The sequence below is a fragment of the Coloeus monedula genome (assembly GCF_965178545.1).
Source record: "Coloeus monedula genome assembly, chromosome: 3".
NCBI lineage: Eukaryota > Metazoa > Chordata > Aves > Passeriformes > Corvidae > Coloeus > Coloeus monedula.
In genome coordinates this window covers 58,188,207-58,207,602 of record NC_138783.1, presented here as the reverse complement: position 1 = coordinate 58,207,602, position 19,396 = coordinate 58,188,207, and the positions used below count along the sequence as shown (strand labels likewise).

Here is a 19,396-nt window from a genome sequence, read left to right as displayed (position 1 = left end):
GTGATTACATGGTGATACTATGTAAGGATGTAGTGCACATCCTGCAGCAGGAGGATGGCTTCAGCTGCTCCCTTTGGATGCACAGGATGCTCTGGACTTGCTGGCTATAAAGTATGTCTGCAGGATCCACAAGCCAGTCTCCTCCCTGACACAACTCAGGATCTACAGCTTCTCACCAGTACATTACTAATAATAATGGTAAAAAAAAGATGAGTGAACACTTGGACATAACCTGTCAATGTGCACTTGCAGCCCAGACAGCCAATTGTACCTTGGCTCTCTTTCATCAAAAGCAGCGCTGCCAGCAGGGCGAGCGAGGTGATTCTGCCCCTCTACTCCACTCTGGTGAGACCCCAACTGGAGCACTGTGTACAGCTCTGGGGTTCTCAGCACAGGAACCACATGGACCTGTTGGAGTGGGTCCAGAGGAGGGACACAAAAACGGACAGCAAGATGGAGCACCTCTGCTATGAAGACAGGCTGAGAGAGTTGGGGTTGTTCAGCTTGGAGAAGAAAATCCAGGGAGACCTTATTGAGGCCTTTCAATAAATACAGGGGGCTCATAAGGACATAGTGAGAGTTTTTACTGGGGCCTGTAATGAGGATAAGGTGTAGCAGTTATAAACTGGAAGAGGGTAGATTTAGACTGGAGATCTGGAAGAAATTTTTACAATGAGAGTGATGATGCACTGGCACAAGTCATCCAGAGAAGTTGTGGATGCTGTAGCTCTGGAAGTGTTCAAAGTTGAGTTGGATGGGGCTTTGAACAATGTGATCTAGTGAAAGACATCCCTGCTTATGGAAGGAGAGTTGGAATAGGTGACATTTCAAGGTCCCTTCCAAGTCAAACCATTCCATGATTTTATGATACTATGACCAAAACCTCAAAACCTTGTGCAGAACAACAGCATGGGCAACTCACTGCAATAAAAGCAGAGTTTAGATTCATGCTGAATGAAAGCAAACAGTACTAGGCATAAACCAAACACACTTACCTATCTGCCTGGTCTCCCAAGGATCCTATAAATATGGCGAAAGCATTGACTTGAGTATTGGTGGTCAAGACCTGTGCAAACCTTGATGGCTGAATTCCGTATCGCTCGAGATTTGCGTCACTTAAGACGATAACAAAATACTCATCAGCCTCCTCCTTGGTGATTTCCCGAATAGCATGTTCCGTCCCTTCCAAGGTATGGTCTCCACTCATGCAGAACTGGGCATGGGCATGCATGGTCTGTGTGCACAGCATAACCACGTGGAAACACATAAGATGACTTTAGGAACAAGCATTCATTTCAGCTAGCACAGGAGGGAGTAAATATTCACTACAGCTGTATTAGGGGATGCATCAGATATGCAGACAGTGCTCCAGATACAACAGAAGATGCATCTTTTTGTACCTAATATGTCATATTTTAAGACAGGCAGCACTTCTTAAAAACACAGTTGGGCAAACAATCAAAATCCACACAGGGACCTAATTAGACTGGGCCTTAGGGAAGGTGAAATACTTTGGTCAGCTGCAGTTTGAGTAGCTACATTCCTACGTATTTAAGGAACAAAATAGGGCTTAATTTCCTAACGCTATGAACAGCTCCTACCTGTTCCTAATTTGCACTGGACTTCCAAATCCTAGTAGTGTCTCAGTTATTATCAAATATCCGATTCCTGACAGTGGCAGTCACATTTAAAAATAATGAAACATTTTGTTTGAGCTGTTACAAAATAAATACACCATATTCACTGGTAGGCTGGTATCTATGTAGAAGGCAAGGAATTTTAGATGTTATTAAATGAAGTTGTTCTAATCGAAGTAGCTCCCAACCTTTTAAAAATAAGTTTTGAAGGAAGCTCAAATACATGCTTCTAGCCCACCAAGCTGCCAAGCAGGTAAATCCTACAATATACACAATATACTCAATTTTTCTTCATCCTACTACAGAAAAATTTTGGTGAATACACACACTTCACCATTGTGATTTAACACATTTCCCATTTAGCACTGACACATTTTCCCAATGCTACAGTGATGCATAACTTCTTGAAGGTACCAGGCTAAATCACTCACCTGGGATCCCTCTACAGTTTTGAATTAGTCACTTATGCACTAATAATACCACATGATTTGGGCAGAGCTATCTATATCACTGTATAATCTTTGGAACTTCCCCTATCTTTTGACAGGTAGCCAAGATGACACATTTATGGCACAGCAGTCCAGAATAAGGCATACCCAGCTTCTATTATTTTGGCACAATTTGTTTTCTGCCATGTCTCTGAAATGTCCTGTTTCAATTTTATGCAAATACACAGATTTTGCTTTCTTGTCTTTCTTTTATTTTACTATTCTCATGTTTTCCATTCTGTGACCCACCTACAATTTTATCCTTGCAGTCATAAAGTCCTTAATTACCCAGCATCACTTAGTAGGATTTACCTTAAGAATCTCTAATCTTTGCTTATTGTTCTTGGGAACTTTGTCACTCCCAACCAAGGCGATGTTGAAGCCATCTCCTGAATGTCCAACAATGTCGTACTACAAGAAAGAAACATCATCAGTCACCTGTTAGTCACGAATGACCCTTGGCTCACAATGACACAAGACAGATCAAAGGCAATTTGCAATTCTCAACAAAAAACCCCAAGTACTCTTCCCTGTTTCTGTTTATGAGTTGCTTAAGGGAACTACTTGCAATTACTTACTGACATGCAAACATAGGAAAGAACTACTAAATAATGAAATTAAGGAACAGCTCCTTATTTCCATGGTCTGTTTTGCACATCATCCCACCAACTGCAGAGCAGTGATGTGTAAGATCAAGACCTTGCCCTCTCACATTGTCCACGTATTTCTTTTAAAGCAGCAATTTTCATCCTCTTGAGTCTGACAAACAAGAAACACATTGTCTGAAAGTAGCTCCTATGTTTGATGAATCTTTTTGGTGACCTCATTCTGCTCTGAAAAAAAAAAAGTATTACAAGTCCCCTTTTCTGAAAATCAGCACTCCTTATTTTTGCGCATAACAGATCAAAGGTATTGCTGAAAGTATGTGGAGAAGCGAATTCCAAGAGCCTCTGTATGTTTTCAAAGGAGATGGTGTGCACATCATTCTCCTGTGAAAGATGCTGCAAAACTGACATGTAGAACCGCAACTGTTCAAATATCCTGTTGAACAAATAACGCAATATCGCGAAGGCCTCTGCTTTATGTGAGAGCTTCATTGTTGTAACATGAAAACCGAGACAAGCTGAGTTATGGCAAGGTCCTGACCTGCTCTTTGTGTTGTGGATGTGGTACTCACCCCAGGGAGAATTCATGAGCAGGACAGAAATGGATTTAAGAGCTGTCTACACCAAGCAAGAGAGCACAGTGTACAGAATCTGAGCCCAGAGAGACCTGAGCCGGCAATTCCTCAGCATGAACATGCTTGTATTTCCCCCTGCCCAGCTGGCACAGACCTGCCTTTAGCTGACAGGGAGTCCTGATGCAGTATTTTACCTCTCTGTTTTCTTTTTTTCAAGTATTGTTACAGGTTCCTGCTGGGTTCACCATCTCTAATTCCCACATAATCATTTGGTAAAAGGCATGTCTATTTGTCAAAGTTTTACTATCTTTTCTTTCCTATTGAAAGACACTTTATTTGGTATGTCAGGTCCTAGAGAGTGGAGAAATGGCATTCTTTACAGACAAAGCTCTTTTTGTTTCCACATCACTAATTTGCTTTAAAACATATCAAAAGAAAGCTAGAGCAGCTGGAACAATACTTTTAAAGGTGACACCTTCCTCTGCAGAAGAGCAAACGTGACACATACTGTAGATTATTTCACCCAAGGTCAGACCATTTTATGACAGCCCCACATACACCAGACTTCCTTCCCCTACAAAATCTTTATATAATCTAGTCCCCACACAATACCATTTCTTTCTGCTCTGTTGGCTTTTCCCATTTCTGCTCTCCTCCGATCTTACATGCCTAGTATTTGCTACCCAGCCTCATGTAAAGTTTTCAGTCTGCCACACGCTTTCTCTTCAAAACCTATTTCTTATGACCAGTAATGCTTCAGACACTCTCTTTCTTGATGGATATGAAGACATGGCAAATGAAAAGACACAAATTTTGAGAATAATGCTGAGGTTACATTCCTAAATAAAACAGGAATAAATTCTGTTTAATAAAACCTGAACCACACACAGGGAATGTGTGCATGAGTATTGTTTTAAAAATTAGGGACTATTCAAATCAGAGGAACTAAATAAAGCAGAGGTTTAATGGAGCAGAAAATACACAGTGCTCGTGGTTCTTATGCAATGTCAGAAATGCCCACACATCTTCAGGGTAGGCTCTTAATTACGAAATCTTGCACATCCTCTGCTGAGCAGTTTTGTATTTGGTATCACTTTTAAATCAACAGCTTAACTATGTAAAGCAAAATGCTGCCATTCTCCTGTGTAAAAAGGCTGATCCCTTCACGGAAGGCTCCTTCCTGGCTTCCTGTATGTCTCACACTGGGTGCCCTCGTGTCGGCTCTGCCATACTGAGTTCCTGGGAATAGGCCAAACTTTGCTGTTTGGGAATATCATTGTGGTTCTTGACATACACCAGTAACAGACCAAGCTTTCATCTCAAACAGTCTGAGCTTAAACTCAGTGTGACAGCCTGTATAAGGGGAACTGCTGCATCTCCTAGATGAAACACTAGATGTTGACCCTGCAGTAGGGTTCCCTCCACATTCTTGCACAAGGTGGGAACAGACAACCTGGGTACAGGCAAGGTGAGGCTGAAATGATCTGAGCAAACTATTTGCAGGCATGGAAAGGCATCCACCTGGGAACGTCATGTCCTCTCTGCTCCCTGCTCAGAGAGCTGCTTATTATTCTTTGTGTGTGCCCATGCATGCACCCAATATGTGTGGTTATCTCTAACAGATGTGATCAGTTTCCTTGTTTCTTTGCTGACAGCTTACTATGCTATTTGTGATTTAAAAACATTTCACAAACGTTTCACCAAGCAGCAGGGAAGAAGTGGCTGTTTGATTCTTCCTGACTGCTGCATTCTGGGCCAAGTAGGGCCTCCTGAAAAGAGAGTGAGATCCTGCTGTGCTGGGGAAGAGAAGAGCTGTGGTCAACAGCCCTTGTACACTGGTCCTCATGGTCCTCTGATCCCACTGGAAGTCAAGGACCAGCAGTAGCCAAAATCTAATGTGTGTGAGTTTGCTTTTGGGAAGCTCAGCTCCCCAAACTGTGAGGCTGCATGAGTTCACAGCAAGGGAATGTAGCTGCACTGACTTGGATTGACTTAAGTCAACATAAGACTGCAGGCTGGGAAACCCTCCCTGGCAGTGGGGATGGGAGAGGGTTCACAGCACAAGGTGACAGAAGGGAGATGTTTGCCCAGGGAAATGTATGGAATCTGTCACAACTTAGGAAAACAGAGTTTGGGAGAGGAGCAAAACTGGAGCCAAGAAGGTCACTTTGAAATGGCAAAGAATTAAAATCTCTCTTTCTTGCAGTAAAATAATATCTCCTCATGATTTGTGCTCTAGTAAATGAACCCTTAGGGATTTCATATTATCTTGGTGCACTTATTGTAAGCAAAAGGTGCAGACAGCTCCACAGTCCTGGTCAACTGGGAACCCCAACACATGCAGGCCCATGCAGACTTTGTCAAAACCAGCTTCCTTCCTTTGCAGTAGATAAAGATGAGCACAGAAGAAGGGCCTTTGAAGAAGCAAGGATCCAATCTGATGCTTTTTTTCAATAAATTCCCTAAGGAGGATTTATGTGGATGGAGTAACAAGTGAGAGAAAAGCTGTGATACCATCTTGGTTTTGTTTTAAAAAATAGCAAGCAAAGGCTCTCAGGACAAATCCAGCAGCAAAATACATTTGTCATAATGCAGCTTAATTGAAATAATATATTATTGTGGTACACAGGAACTTGTTTTCCAACAGCCTCAGGTACACTGAGACAAGGACTGCTCTATTCAGGGTACACAACATGTAAACACGTATCTCGAAATAGCATCATTTTGTTGGTTTCTTTCCATAGGGAAAGGTTAAAACAATCTCTGTTCCACTGTCACTTTTTGCACTGAATGGATGGTTGCTGCTGCCTAAAATGGGTAAAATGGAAGACTTTGTCTTCCACAGCTGCCATGCCAAAAGGTTTAATTTCTGAAGGCATTTAAAAAGCTGAAAGAAGATGTGTGCTGAATGGAAAAGGCAGTGTGAATTAGACTCTGCTGGAGGGCTAGATCTTTGTAAATTCGTCTCTTCTTTGGACAACACTGAACAGTCTATTTTTCTGAATTTATTTCAAACCTTTTGTTTATTATTTAAAAGAAACAATTCTGCCAAACATGTGGACCATTTCTTCTTTTCCTGAATTAGCAGTGCTGCCTCCACAGTACATTTTACAAACAAAAAATGCTAAAAGTCATATAAAATCTGTAATGTCCCTTTAATATAGCTATAAATAACAATTCAGGCTTTTCCTACCAGTTACATAATATGCTATTTATTGAGTCACAATATTTTTAAGGCTTCATAAAATTGCTGTTGGATAATTTACTGGACATACTTCCTCAATCTGCCATCATGTGTGCAAATCACAGTAATCAGGGATGATATAAAACCATACAGTTTGTGACAGACATAGTACTACCTCAGATAAAAAAGAGAACAAACTACCCTTCTGTGCATTTTCAAACAACTGGCATCTAAAATGGGATGTTCAGAAGATGGGCCTCCTGTTTTCCCCTTGACAAGGAGTGATTCACTGCCTGCACTTACGCGAAATGGAAGTTGGGAGGATGTCCCACACGAGCATAAAAAGCTGAAAAATACCTGCTGCACTTGTCTGACTATATAAAAAGTAATTTCATTACCTGCTTGGTGCAGTCACATACCCAATACATAGCTCTTCTGTACAAGAAGGCAAGACAAAAGTATTTTCTACCTTCACTCAGTGCTGTTAAGATCATCAGACAATCAGCATCATCCCTGACACCAAGGGGTACCGCTCACGGGGAAAGCTCAGCTGGGTAGGATAAAACAGCCAAGAAAATGCCCATCTGATTAATTCACAATCATATTTAGCAGAGAAGTACCAACAGAAAGGTCATCCTGAGCAAAAGCCAGGAATTGTTTTCCAAAGTCTGCACTGGAGTCAGCTAGCTGAAGGGAACTTTACTATGTAAATCCCCTTTGCTCAACAAGTGAGATGATCCCCTTGGTTCAACACATGTTGTACAAGATACCCCTCAAATTTGCAGCATATGTTGTTGTGAGCCATGCAGACGGAGCTACAACAGGAACAGATAACAGCAGGCATATATAAAGGCCAAAAAAGTCTATTTTTATAAAACCAGGCAAGAAGAGGGATAAGGAAAAGAAAGAAAGAAAAAAGTGATAAACTGCAGATTTTTCATTGCACACTACACAGTTGTGTGCTCTTCTACCTTTTTCAAATGGTTCCTCTCTTAGATATGAGAAATGGATGCTATTTTTGTAGACATACCAAACCTTCAGCTTTGTCCTGAGAAAAATCAGCAGCATCTTGCAAAATATCAAGAGTTGTACAGAATGGAGTCAGTGATATTTAAAAAAAAAATCACTGTCTCCCCCACTCTCTGAAGCCTGACCCATAGATTTTAAAATCACAGAACGGAAGAGAGCTTGTAATGACCTTAACTAATTCTCCCCAGTGTGCTGGTTGCATGTCTAGTTCTACATGTCATTCCTTTACTATGCACTTGAGGGTTCTGGGTTCTCAGCTTCAGAGCTGCACTGGAAGTAAGTACAGGTGGTTTTCTGCCACTGTTACATCTTTCTCCAGTGTACCACTTTCTAAGCCACTGTCCTCAGCTGTATGAATGTAACAGAATTTATTGTTCAGAGCAGAACAGCTGTAGTAGAACAGAATGAACAACTGTCCTCTGGTCTCCCTTTCTGTGTTAGTCAAGATTTTATCAGCTCCTTGATTTTTATCTCCTCCATACTGAGCAGGTCTTGGTTAGTTACTTAGCCATTTCTTGTATGGGGACACTTCCACATCCTTTTCAATCTTTGTCACCCTCTCTTTTTTTTTCAGCTCTACAAGAGCTTTTGGGAGATGGGGAAGCAAAATTGCACACATTACTCCTACTGTGAATGCACTATGGATGTTTACAGCAACATTCTCATGCATTCTCCTTTCTTCTCTCTTCCTTTGCTAATGGTTTAGAACATTCAATTAGCTTTCTTGACAGCTGGTGAGAACTGAGCGTTCAAAGAACCACACAACATAATTACAAGACATCTTTGTTGGACACCAGTCTATAGCTGGGAGTGAGGGCTAATAGAAAGCTGAGACTTTCTCACTGTGTATTTAAACTCAAAATTCTTTTCTTCCACATACAGCACTTTACATTTAAAAGTACTAAACACCACCTACCATTTTATTTCCCAGTCACCATTTATGGCCAGGTCCTTCTCCAACTTCTTGGATCTGGATTTATCTTTTTATTTTCCCAAATAACTTTACATAATTAGCAACTTTTCTCACTTCACTATTCATCCCCTTTAACAGATCACTTATGAATATACAGAACAACATGGACTCTGGCATAGATCCCACCACAGCTCCACCACTGACCCTCTAAAAAATGACCAATTAGTCAGTTTTCTATATTTTTAGCAGTATTTTTTTTATCTAAAGGATTTCCCTCTTATCCCCAAAATTCTACCATTTCTTCACAAGCCTCTGGCAGTGACTTTGCCAATTGCCTTTGGCTAAGGAGACTCTACCAACCAATCTTGCTTGTCACACACATAGATACCTTATTTCCCTTTACAAAACCATGCTGACTACACCACAGTATATGATATTTATCCTTGTGCCCGCTGCTTTTCTCTGTGGATGATCCTGCATTTTGCCATACTATTATCTTCGTTGCTCAGATATGCCTGATTTACCAAGCTACACAAATTGTGCTGCATAATTACACTGTCACTGTAAATATTTGTCCTTAGCTTTCATATTATCAGTGAGCAGAAGATACGTGAGCAGCTGAACCAATAAAGCCCTGATTTCCAATTATTTTTTAAATTACATTTGAGTTCCCACATGGCTTCTCTCAGCTAAGGTATAAGTTTATGGTTGCAGGATTTTCCTCCAACAGGATTACACAGCATCACTCTCTACCCAGCCTATTTTCATTGCATTTTAAGGAATGTAGTGACTTTGGGAACAAAACCATAGTTTCAAATTTGTTTGAAATTTTGCAACACGCTCTGTTTAAGAAAGTTTAAGGGTAAGAAAGCATTACTGCCAAAGAAGATGGTAGCACGCGCCTTGTTTTCTTAGGAAAATAGCATAAAAACATAATGCCTATCTCCTTTTATCGACTTTTCTCTTGAAAAAATAGAAGTGTTAATGATTGTACTTTAGAAGACATTTTAAAAGCATATGCCTGATTTTGTACATAAGATTCTATGGAAGAACAGAAACCTGTAGAATTATCTTGTTGGAGGAAAAAGGTGAAGCAGACTGGACTGAATTGATCTAGACTAAGTTTCTATTAGCTTTGTTTAGGAGATTTTACATTTTGTTCAGATATAATTTAATTCTTATCTTTGATATGCTCTTCAGCAAAGGTAGCGGACATTTCTATTCTTCCACTAAACACAGGGTATGTCCAGAATTAACTGGAGACTGCCATTCCTGTCTTCTTTATGGCTAAAGAAACACAGCCTGGACCTTGTTTAGGCTTACTGAGACAAAAAGAGTGTTACATTTATCTACATTTCATTTGCAGGCTACCATTACATAACATTGGGAACCTCGTATGTTTCAGTACAAGAAATTATTTTCTTGCTTTCAGTTAACTAGAAGAGAGAAGGGACAAAGAAGTCTGGTCTCTTCCCATGACCAAATACTGCTGTGTGCACTCTGGGCAGATGGAAAGATGTGGTATCTCTGCATATCCTGAAGCTCATATTTACTTGTGTTCTGTAGGCTTAAGTGTTTCTGCTCAAAGAAACAGATAAAACCTGAAAAAACCGCAGCAAATCTCACTAAATAAAAGTTTTAGATTGAATACTCCCCTGCTGAAATGTGTAATGCTTCTTATCCTTTCCCTAGTATTATTTTTCAGGTTGCTAGAAATAGATTTATGTCTTTATTTCCTTGTGGGAATGAATAATAATCTTTGGCTAGACTGACTGCTGAAACACTTTTTCCACTGCTCCACACAGCCTGTGTAATAGCCACAGAGCTCCTAGCCCAGCTGCAATTACCTTGAACTTGTGCTCATAATTCTCAAAAGCCTCCATGACCATGCAGACGGCCTCCATGGAGCGTTCCAGCCGCCCATCCACCCCGTTGAAGCGGTACATGCTGCCGGAAACATCCACCACCAGGCGCAGGCGCTTGGGCTTCTGCTGGGGGCTCCCCGGCTGACAGGGAAACACAACAGAACAAAAGGGGAAAGCTGAACATCAGTAAAGATAAACCATTCCAGACAGAGAACCCAATGCATTTTGCAAATCAAGAAAATTTTATCCAGCAAATGTTGTTTAGATTTGTTGGGGTTTTTTTTCAAGAAAAAAACCCCAACTATTCTTCTATTTCAAACCAGTTTTTTAACAGATAACTCAGTTCATTCTTTTCCCTCACCTTCAGTGACTGGAAACAAAATACTTCAAAAAATTCCACACTTGCTTGTCAGGAAAATACTTTTTCTGTATCAGTTTTGATTCTTAACATTTTATTTCAGTAAAGAAATGCTGAAATTTGCTCTTTCTGCCAAGGCTCATAATGGAAATGCTTTTCGTTGGCATGCAGTGCTAACAGGGACTGTATATGACTGTAAAAACTTGTCTGCTGAGGTTAATAACATTCCAAAAATGTATGAAATCTTGTTCTGATTAAGTACTAGTTCTATCTTCATTCTGATGCCGAAACCATTGTTTTCTTTCCTGAAAACAAATCCCATCTGTTCTAACAATTTCTGGTATAGTACATTCAAGTGAGGTGTTTTATTTAGCATGCAATGAGATGTGTCTGGATTCAAGTATGAGGCTATTAAAGATGATCTGATAAAAAACCAGTCACAATATAAACAAATAGCTAAAATGTTCCTTTTACCTGAAAAGGATTTGTGTACTTAATTCTTTTAATTATTCTTTTAATAGACTGTGGCATCCCTGCCCTTCCAGAAACAAAAGAAGAGAAGGCTCATTAAATCCTACACTTATTTTGGTTTTTATGAACATACTTATAGGTGTCCTTTTTTTTGGCAACTGAATTATTTTTACAAAGCTTTAAAACTGATACATTGAGTAAACACATTTTGAAACAAATGAGAATTGAGGATTCAATCACTTTTCCCTTATTGATCTTTCACGCAGGCAGTGCCAAATTCCATAAATCATTCAAAGCAACCTAAGGACCAAATAGCATAAAAAATAATACCAGGGATTCATCACATGTGGGTAGCTGACATGCAAAAAGATGCTATACTCAACTATTTAAAAAAAAAAACCTTCGTGTACTTAAAAACTGCAATCTGTCATTAAGTATTACTGTTAAATATTATGGACTAGCCCCACTAGCTCTGGCCAGGTTTAGTTGGTCTGATTCAAGTGGTTTCTCTGCTGCTGACTCACATAGGTCTAACTGTAATGCCTTCCAAGGAATGGCTGTATCAGGCCATAAGACAGTCAACTTTATCCTATCTTAATGGCTTTTCCTTATACTTTTTAATTCCACCATAATTTTTATTCTTGTAAATCCAAGTATCTGTGGAAGTTGAAATTATTTGCATACCATGCAATAAGGAAATTGCATTTGTAAACCACTTTCTTTTTAACTTCCTAGGGGATCAGCATAGTTGTTAATAAAAATTAAATTATTGAGAAGGTATTTTCCTTTTTTCTATAAGAGCAAACAAATGAAATGTTTTCTGCTAATTGCCTTCTGGTCATTAAAATACAAAATAAAACCATAAAAAACTGTTGCATTGGATCAGAACTTAGCACTGCCTAGATCAGTGTCCTCTCTCTGAGGGTGGCCAACAGGAAATATTTATGTAAGACTATTTGAAGAGGTACAGCAAATTTTCCATGCTGTGGTTGCCTCTGTGTCAGGGACATCCCAAGCCAGAGACATTTTTCTGAGTTTCTCATCCATGTAACTTACTCAAACTCCAAACACAGATACTGTACAGCCACTATGAAATCAGCAAACCGGTTAAGCTCTTCTCCACCTTTCCCTGTTTCTTGCTGGATACTTACTTGTGGCTCAAGTTCTCCCCGTCGTTTATATATGGCTTTTTCTCCTGTCAATCCATCAATGATTTTGGCATCATCTAGCTCTCCAACAGCTTGGTGTCTCAGCCATTGCCTTTCTTTACCCTTGGCCTACAACAGAAAAGAAATCTTACTCAGTGATGGGAGTGTGTGTTAGACAATTTAAGACCTAGTGCACGTGACATACACATTAATTTCTTTGTAATGATGTGACAGTTTTGGCATAAGTCAAATCCAAACACATGTTCAAATCCAACCCAGCTGTCCTGGTCTTCTTCTCTGAAAGAAAAATTCACACTGACAAAGAACATGTTCCCTCTGTAACTTGGTCTTTTTCAGTAGTTTCATACATGGGAGTTTAACTGTGAACTGCAAAAATGTTAACCCTTCTTCTTGCAAATATGCTGAAAATGTGTGTGGCAAGCCTGTTCAGAAATGCATACAACTGAAGTGACACACATAACTGACCACTTGTTAAGTGTTTTCAATCCACACAGAACAAGAAAAAGTCATTGGGTGACTTAAAGGTAAAACTAAACAGTATCCAGTTCAGGCAATGATAAATGGTTGCTTTTCAAACAGTATTAACAGTATAAACTAATCACATATTTTAAAAAGCTACTTTAAAAATCGTGATACTCAAGAGACAGTCCAATAAACACTTATTTTCTTTTAGTTAAAAGGACAATGCTTATCTACAGCCTGACTTGATGAAAATACATTACAATCCATGTTCTCAAATATTCATGGAATTCCTGTACACAGAGCATGCAGTTAAGATTGAAGACTCAAGTATTATAATAATATAAGCAACATATTTAAGCATGTTTTCAAAGGATAGCTTCATCATGGTTCATAATACATAGGATCTCTCTAAAGACAGCGAAGTCTGTATACATGGGGTTTATGGTTTATTTAATTTCTGTTTAAATCTTCATGTTGCAATTGCTCATCCTGGTAGTAAGCCCAGCAAGGAAAGACAATTCTGAATTTATATACATATGAGGCTTTTTCCCTCTCAGCAAATTGTTGGTCAGCAATTGGAGGAAAATCAAATATCCAGCATGACACAAACTCCCTTAAACATTGATTTTCAGGAATGAAAATCAATTCCTCTCTGATGAGCAGGAAGTCTTACATTACAAATCCCCAGTAAACTGCAGGCCTGGGATTTGAAAGGATGAATCTTTATGGTTTTGTATAGTCAGAGCAGGCAGAAAATGACTTCTTCAGGTTCAGAGGATGTTTGATTTTGCTTTGGACAAAATGTATAGTTTTTTTGTTTTGGTGTGTAGAGAAGGAGTTCTGGACTACAGACTATTGCCTATAATTACTCAAGATTAATGGTCTACTTGCCCAGGAAAATAAGTGGGCAGAAAGACTACACAGCCACAGAAAAATGTTTTGATTAACAAAATCAAAAGCTTTACAGATGCTTCCTCATGGGAGGCAAAAACAATGCCAATACATGGAAACCTCAGCCTTTTAGTAAATCACAGAGGGAAAAAGGGGAAAAGATTTCTGAGGTTGTGAATTCAGCCAGTTGTGTTCTCTGATACATTTTCATGGTGCTACAGTCAACCTAGCTTTAAGCCACTTTGGCAGTGGGGCATCCAAGAGTTTGCTTGTACCACCAGCCAGGAGTTTCCACTATCATGAAATATGCCTGGGATGAAAGTTAAATCCCTTCTTCCACAGGATCATTCATTCGTTGCCTTTAGAGTTGTGTAATATCACAAAGAGACGTCTGCAAATTCCCAGTGACCCCTACACATCCCACCAAAATGTCACATTGTAGGAGTTTTCCTGCTGTCAAAAGCCCAGAGGCAAATTTCAACACTCCAATTAATCATTACAAAAGTACTCCTGGAGAAAACATGCTGCTGAGTAAGCAAAGCCTATCTGGAATCAATCATGCACCTTCCAGGGCGATGCAGGTGAGATGGCTTTGTTCCTACTCATCTTAGCCACTCTAAGTAGTGGAACAGAAATTGATCCTTATCACTTCCTTAGCACTGGTGCTTTGTCAAATTTTCGTCATTTGCTTTCTTTCAGTAGGCAGGAGGGACAAACAACAGAAGACTGCAAAGCTTTACTGACAAAATTGTCAACTAGTTTCACTATTTTGCTCATTGACAATGGTTTAGCTTTGCACCTATTTGATGTTCAAGGAACAGCAGTGTGAGAAGAAAATGGCTTTTAATTATGGAGGTAGCTAAAACCAGTTAAATAACTGTGGAAGTTTATTCAACAAAAGCCAGTATTTGAGCTGAAATTTTATTGGAGAAATGTGGAGCTGACATCCTCTCCTAAAATAGGAAAGAATGCTGACAAAATCTGATCTCACCTGTTTCCAAAATAATGTTAAAATTACTCAGGCTACTTAGCATCTGCCTCTTCCATGCAGAACTACTAAGAATTTGTTTCCTTTTATAAAATCTGAAAAAATTAATCCCCTTACGCATGGGTGTTACACAATGCACATATTTTATATATTACAGAGAAAATTCTAATCCTTTTTAATATGCAACTTTCATATGTTTAAAACGAACTTAAGTTTAAAAGCATTTGCAATTTTAAGAGAAAACCAGAACTAATATATATATCTTGCTTTGATATTTGACTAGAAAGGACAAACAATGTATTACTGTTTCAATATACTGCAACCATATTGATGACAAAGTAAATTCATTGCGCTGCTTTTGAAATTAGAAAAATGTGCTAGATACTGTATCTTATCAGTATGGCAGTGGCTGATCACAATGCACCACTACAGTAATTCTTTTTACTGGAAGATGTCACAGGTATATTTACAAACAAATATAGCTGTTAAGTCTGTAAATGTCAGAGAAAAGGTTGGGTATGTGATCACATCTAAATATGTAACTCATAATAGTACAGGATGTATGAAATACTGCCAGTTGTGGTCAGCACTTCTTTCTGGGAAAACAGGACACAAATGTTCCCTTAGCTGCTGAAATCACAAAACTACTACTGACAGAGCACAGGGTTTTTCATATTTCCAGCTCTCTGAGCCATGCTTATTACAGGACTGCTACTACTTCATTCTTGCTGCTATGACCAGACTGTTCCCACGTGGTCTAAATCAGACAGAGCCCAGCAGGCTCAGTAACCCAGGCTCAAGTTTGCCCAGTTTAAATGCAGGGGCCTAAATGATGCTCAGAAGCTACAGGAACAGTTGTCCCTGATTCTGTCTGCAATAATCAAGACAGAAGTACTTTCTGGAAAGCAAGTCACCTAACATTAAAGAAAGTCTTTCTGAGTGACTGACTGACCATAACCTTGTGAATTTGGAGTTCAGACAGACAAGCTTTAGGGGAGAGAAGAAAGCCCATCAGTGACAGGATTTCCTGGATTTCTGGCTTTGCTACTTCCACAGAAGATAAACAAAAACTCGTAATGTTTTGATAATGTTGTTCAAAGAGCTGATAGAGATCAGTGAGTTATAATAAGCAAAATGAACAATGAAATTACATTCTCAGACTGTGTTTATGTATCATTTTCAAGGATCTGCCTATTCCAAAAATCTCTTTCTGCTGCTACTAACTTTTGGCGAGCCATAGACAACTGGACCTGAATCCCAGCCTCTTGATTCTAGGGAGGTAAAATTTAATCAAAGGAACATATTTTAAACAAAACCACAAAACTAACAATAAAAAGGCATACATTGAAAAGAAAATCCAGGTTAAATAAACATGGACAACATATTTTGATTATGTGAACACAGTAAGTTTGAAACAAAGCAAACTCAAACATTTTTAAAAAACCAAACACGTTCTCTACTGAGAAGGTAATTTGGGATTTTCACAAAGTTAAAAACACATAGACATCTGAGCTGCAAATTTTACCGCAACGAACTTTGCCATTGGTTTCTTATTTGAGATATGAGTAATGACGGATAACAGAAAACTGTTCTAGTTGAGAACTCATGGTGTACACAGGACATACAGAAAATAATGGGAGACAGATGCACAATTCTTCATGAGGGCTGGATGAGTTACCATGCTAAGAATTCAAATAAATTTTTTCCCTCTCAAAAATATCACATGAAATGTGCTTAGACTCAGCTTTCCTATTAACAAAAGGCATTTTGAACCTGACTCCTGATATCACTTATTTTCATTTTCCTAGTTAATCTTCTAATAAAATCCCTACCAAAATCTATATAAAAATTTATAATGTTAAAAATTTGCTTTCACTATTGCTCTTGTTCTATGATTTAGCTTTTACAAATTCAGTAATTTGGTTTTTCCATCATAAATTACATTTCCTAACTCTGTGGTTAGCTGTTACAGGTTTTGGCAGGAAGTTAGAAAAGTCTCATAAAATACTGAAGCTTGTAAGACTTTGCCTTGGTATTAAAATGACCTTTTTTAACAAAGCAAGAGGATATGACTCCTTATATTAAAATATGTTATATTTTGATTATTAACATGATCCCTGAACGTAAGAATTTTGGCTCCAAGGGACAGATAAGGCAGACTCACAAAAAAGACTTCAAACTGAAGATTCACTTATTGATTTCATACCCAGAGTGTGCCTCCAATAGCTTGTGTGCTAGAAACATGGCAAAAAACCCACCTAGATATAAACGATGTAGAAAAACCTGAGATTTACATCCAAATTTTTTTCAACTGAAACCCATCTTTACAAGCCAAAAGCCTGTGTCCTGAACTGAGATACATACTAAGTGCATGAATCACCTAATCATGCCTATCTTAAATGTTCATTACACGAGGAGTTCTCTGAATTGGTATATTCATAATAAAACTGGCTAATGGTTCTCTGTGTATATATGTGGTTATAGTCATGTGGTTGTAGCTACAAAGGCTTAAAGGTATAAATAAGGCAAAGAAATTATTATCCTTCTTACTTGCAATACCAGGGGATTGGATGTCTTTCTCCAGAAGGAGGCTGTTTATCATACAAAGTGATTTCTCACTGTATTTCAGTTTTATTGCTTAAGACACAGCACAGTGACTAATGAACTAAGATATATATAGTAATGGTTAGTAGCCTTCAACAGAAATATTTATGATCAAATATGTCTTATAAGGAGCAAATCACTTTTCCTTTAATTTCCACTGAAGATTAGCAGATGCCTCCTAGAAAAAATGCACTTACAATTTTATTTACCCTGTATATGAACACTAGTATTAAAAAAAACCCAGAACAACCACCTTGCCTGTTACCAGAAGAAAGGCAAACTGGTGGTTTTAGTGAGTTTCCACTTAGGAGATTTGGGCGGTACCTATTTCTATTAGCAAGAGTTAAAAACAAACCTGAGAAAAATCCATGTTTTCAGCTGCATATGCAGTGAGGCTCCTACCTGGAGAGCATGCCTCTTTTAACACCTATAGCATTTGCACTTCTCAGCTAAAAAAATACTCTTTTGGACTGGAGGTAATGAAAAAGACTGGGCTCTACACACCTTCACCTTTTAAAAATGTGTAGTAGTATTTTCTCTCACAAAACTGTGCTCCTGAATAAGTTATCTGTAAGGTGTGGAATGGGAATACTATAATTTGTACAGATGAGCACTGGGATCCACTTGTAGGCTGCCTTTTAAAATAGTAATATGAAACTGTTTTTCCTAACTGATTATAAACTGAACCTGCTTTTAGCCTTCAAAGGTATGACCACCAGATGTTAACAGGATATTAGCAGGAGAGTAGTTGGGGCTTAATGTAGTGGCCTCCCTATGTTCCTTTATCAGAGGATCTAAGATTACCTGCAGATTGTCCAAGATGATGCGGAGCGACTGAACTTGACGTCGGACTGCTCCAGAGAACCTTTCGTAAGTCGATGCATCATATTCACTCATCTGAATCTCTTTCAATCTAAAGCAAAGGACAGGGAGCTAAGAACAGTTTAGGGAACAAGCATATCTTCCATTTACTTATGTAAACTAAAAGTTTATTTACTTGATGACAGGGGAATTCAGACTGCAACAAGCATGCAGAAGAGACAAATCAGAGAAGTGGCAGCTGCTCTTGTGAATTTTTGACACAGCAGATGTTCACCAATGTCTACAGGGACTGCATCACATTAAAAGTTATTAAAGTTACTAATCCTATGACTCTTGTAATCTGCTTTCAAGTTTGAGAAGTAAATCGGAGGTTCTGAAAAATGTGATCAAATTTGAAAGGTTTTGTTGGCTCAGGTGTTGCTATCTGTACATAAAAGGATCACGAATGTCTATTCATTACTTCACTGTCGGAGTATTTTAAACACATCCTGATTCATGCTTTAACACAAAGGTTAAGTAAAGACACACTATAAAATCTGTCCTTGAAGACCTACAAATAGTAACTGTCTCAAATACTTATCTTTGTGCTTCATTAAATGAAGAAACCCTGAAACAAGGAAGTTTTAAATGAACATTAACAAAAGTGTGCTCCCCCATAGAAAATGACTCATGTCAGTGAACACTATCCTGTCCAGAGGCCTGTAACAGAGAGCACACCTGCATCATGAAAACAAATACACGCTTGCTTTATAAGCAAAGATGTGCCCATTTCAAGTTCTGTATCACCCTTTTAAACAACACAGCTTAGCAGAACAGGTGAAATTCACCATTGGAATGTAATTACAGAGGTTCAACAGTGAGGAATGAGCTAGGGGACAGGCAGATATGCTAGGAGCGTGCACTGTTCAGTATTTGCCATGATGCAACATCATGTAGAGAGCAGCAGTTGTGTACCTGCCCACCGTACCACGTGGCTGGGTCCACTCCTGAGCTAAAACACATTGGCCTATCTGTGCCCAGCCCCTTTCAACAAGCACTACGTGACAGCATAATCTCACTCATAGTGTTTCAAAAATACTGAGTTTTTAACTGAACCATAAATGGACAGTAAAGTATGTGTAGGCTAATTTTATTTCTAATGGCAAGTTTTTATAACACTATCACAAGTTAATTGCCTGGATCATAAAGTATGCCTGAGAACTGCCGTTTAGACTAGCCCTTTAAGGATAATATTAAAATCAAACATCAAATCTGTTGCCTCTATCATGATAATGTCTTTTGCAATTTAAAGTTTTGCCAACCACTATTTATTAGAGGTAGGAAAAAGTAACTTTC

The 19,396-nt window shown here is 38.7% G+C and overlaps 1 protein-coding gene across 1 annotated transcript in view; it reads right to left on the bottom strand.

Annotated features, from left to right (window-relative positions):
* VWA8 (von Willebrand factor A domain containing 8) overlaps positions 1-19,396 on the bottom strand; it is a 181,253-nt gene that overhangs the window by 3,515 nt on the left and 158,342 nt on the right. The window contains exons 40-44 of the mRNA XM_082278807.1: positions 18,044-18,152; positions 12,277-12,402; positions 10,279-10,437; positions 2,438-2,536; positions 996-1,234 (exon numbers count right to left, since the gene is read on the bottom strand). Of these exons, the coding sequence (XP_082134933.1) occupies positions 996-1,234; positions 2,438-2,536; positions 10,279-10,437; positions 12,277-12,402; positions 18,044-18,152 (732 nt within the window). The remainder of the gene's footprint in view (positions 1-995; positions 1,235-2,437; positions 2,537-10,278; positions 10,438-12,276; positions 12,403-18,043; positions 18,153-19,396) is intronic.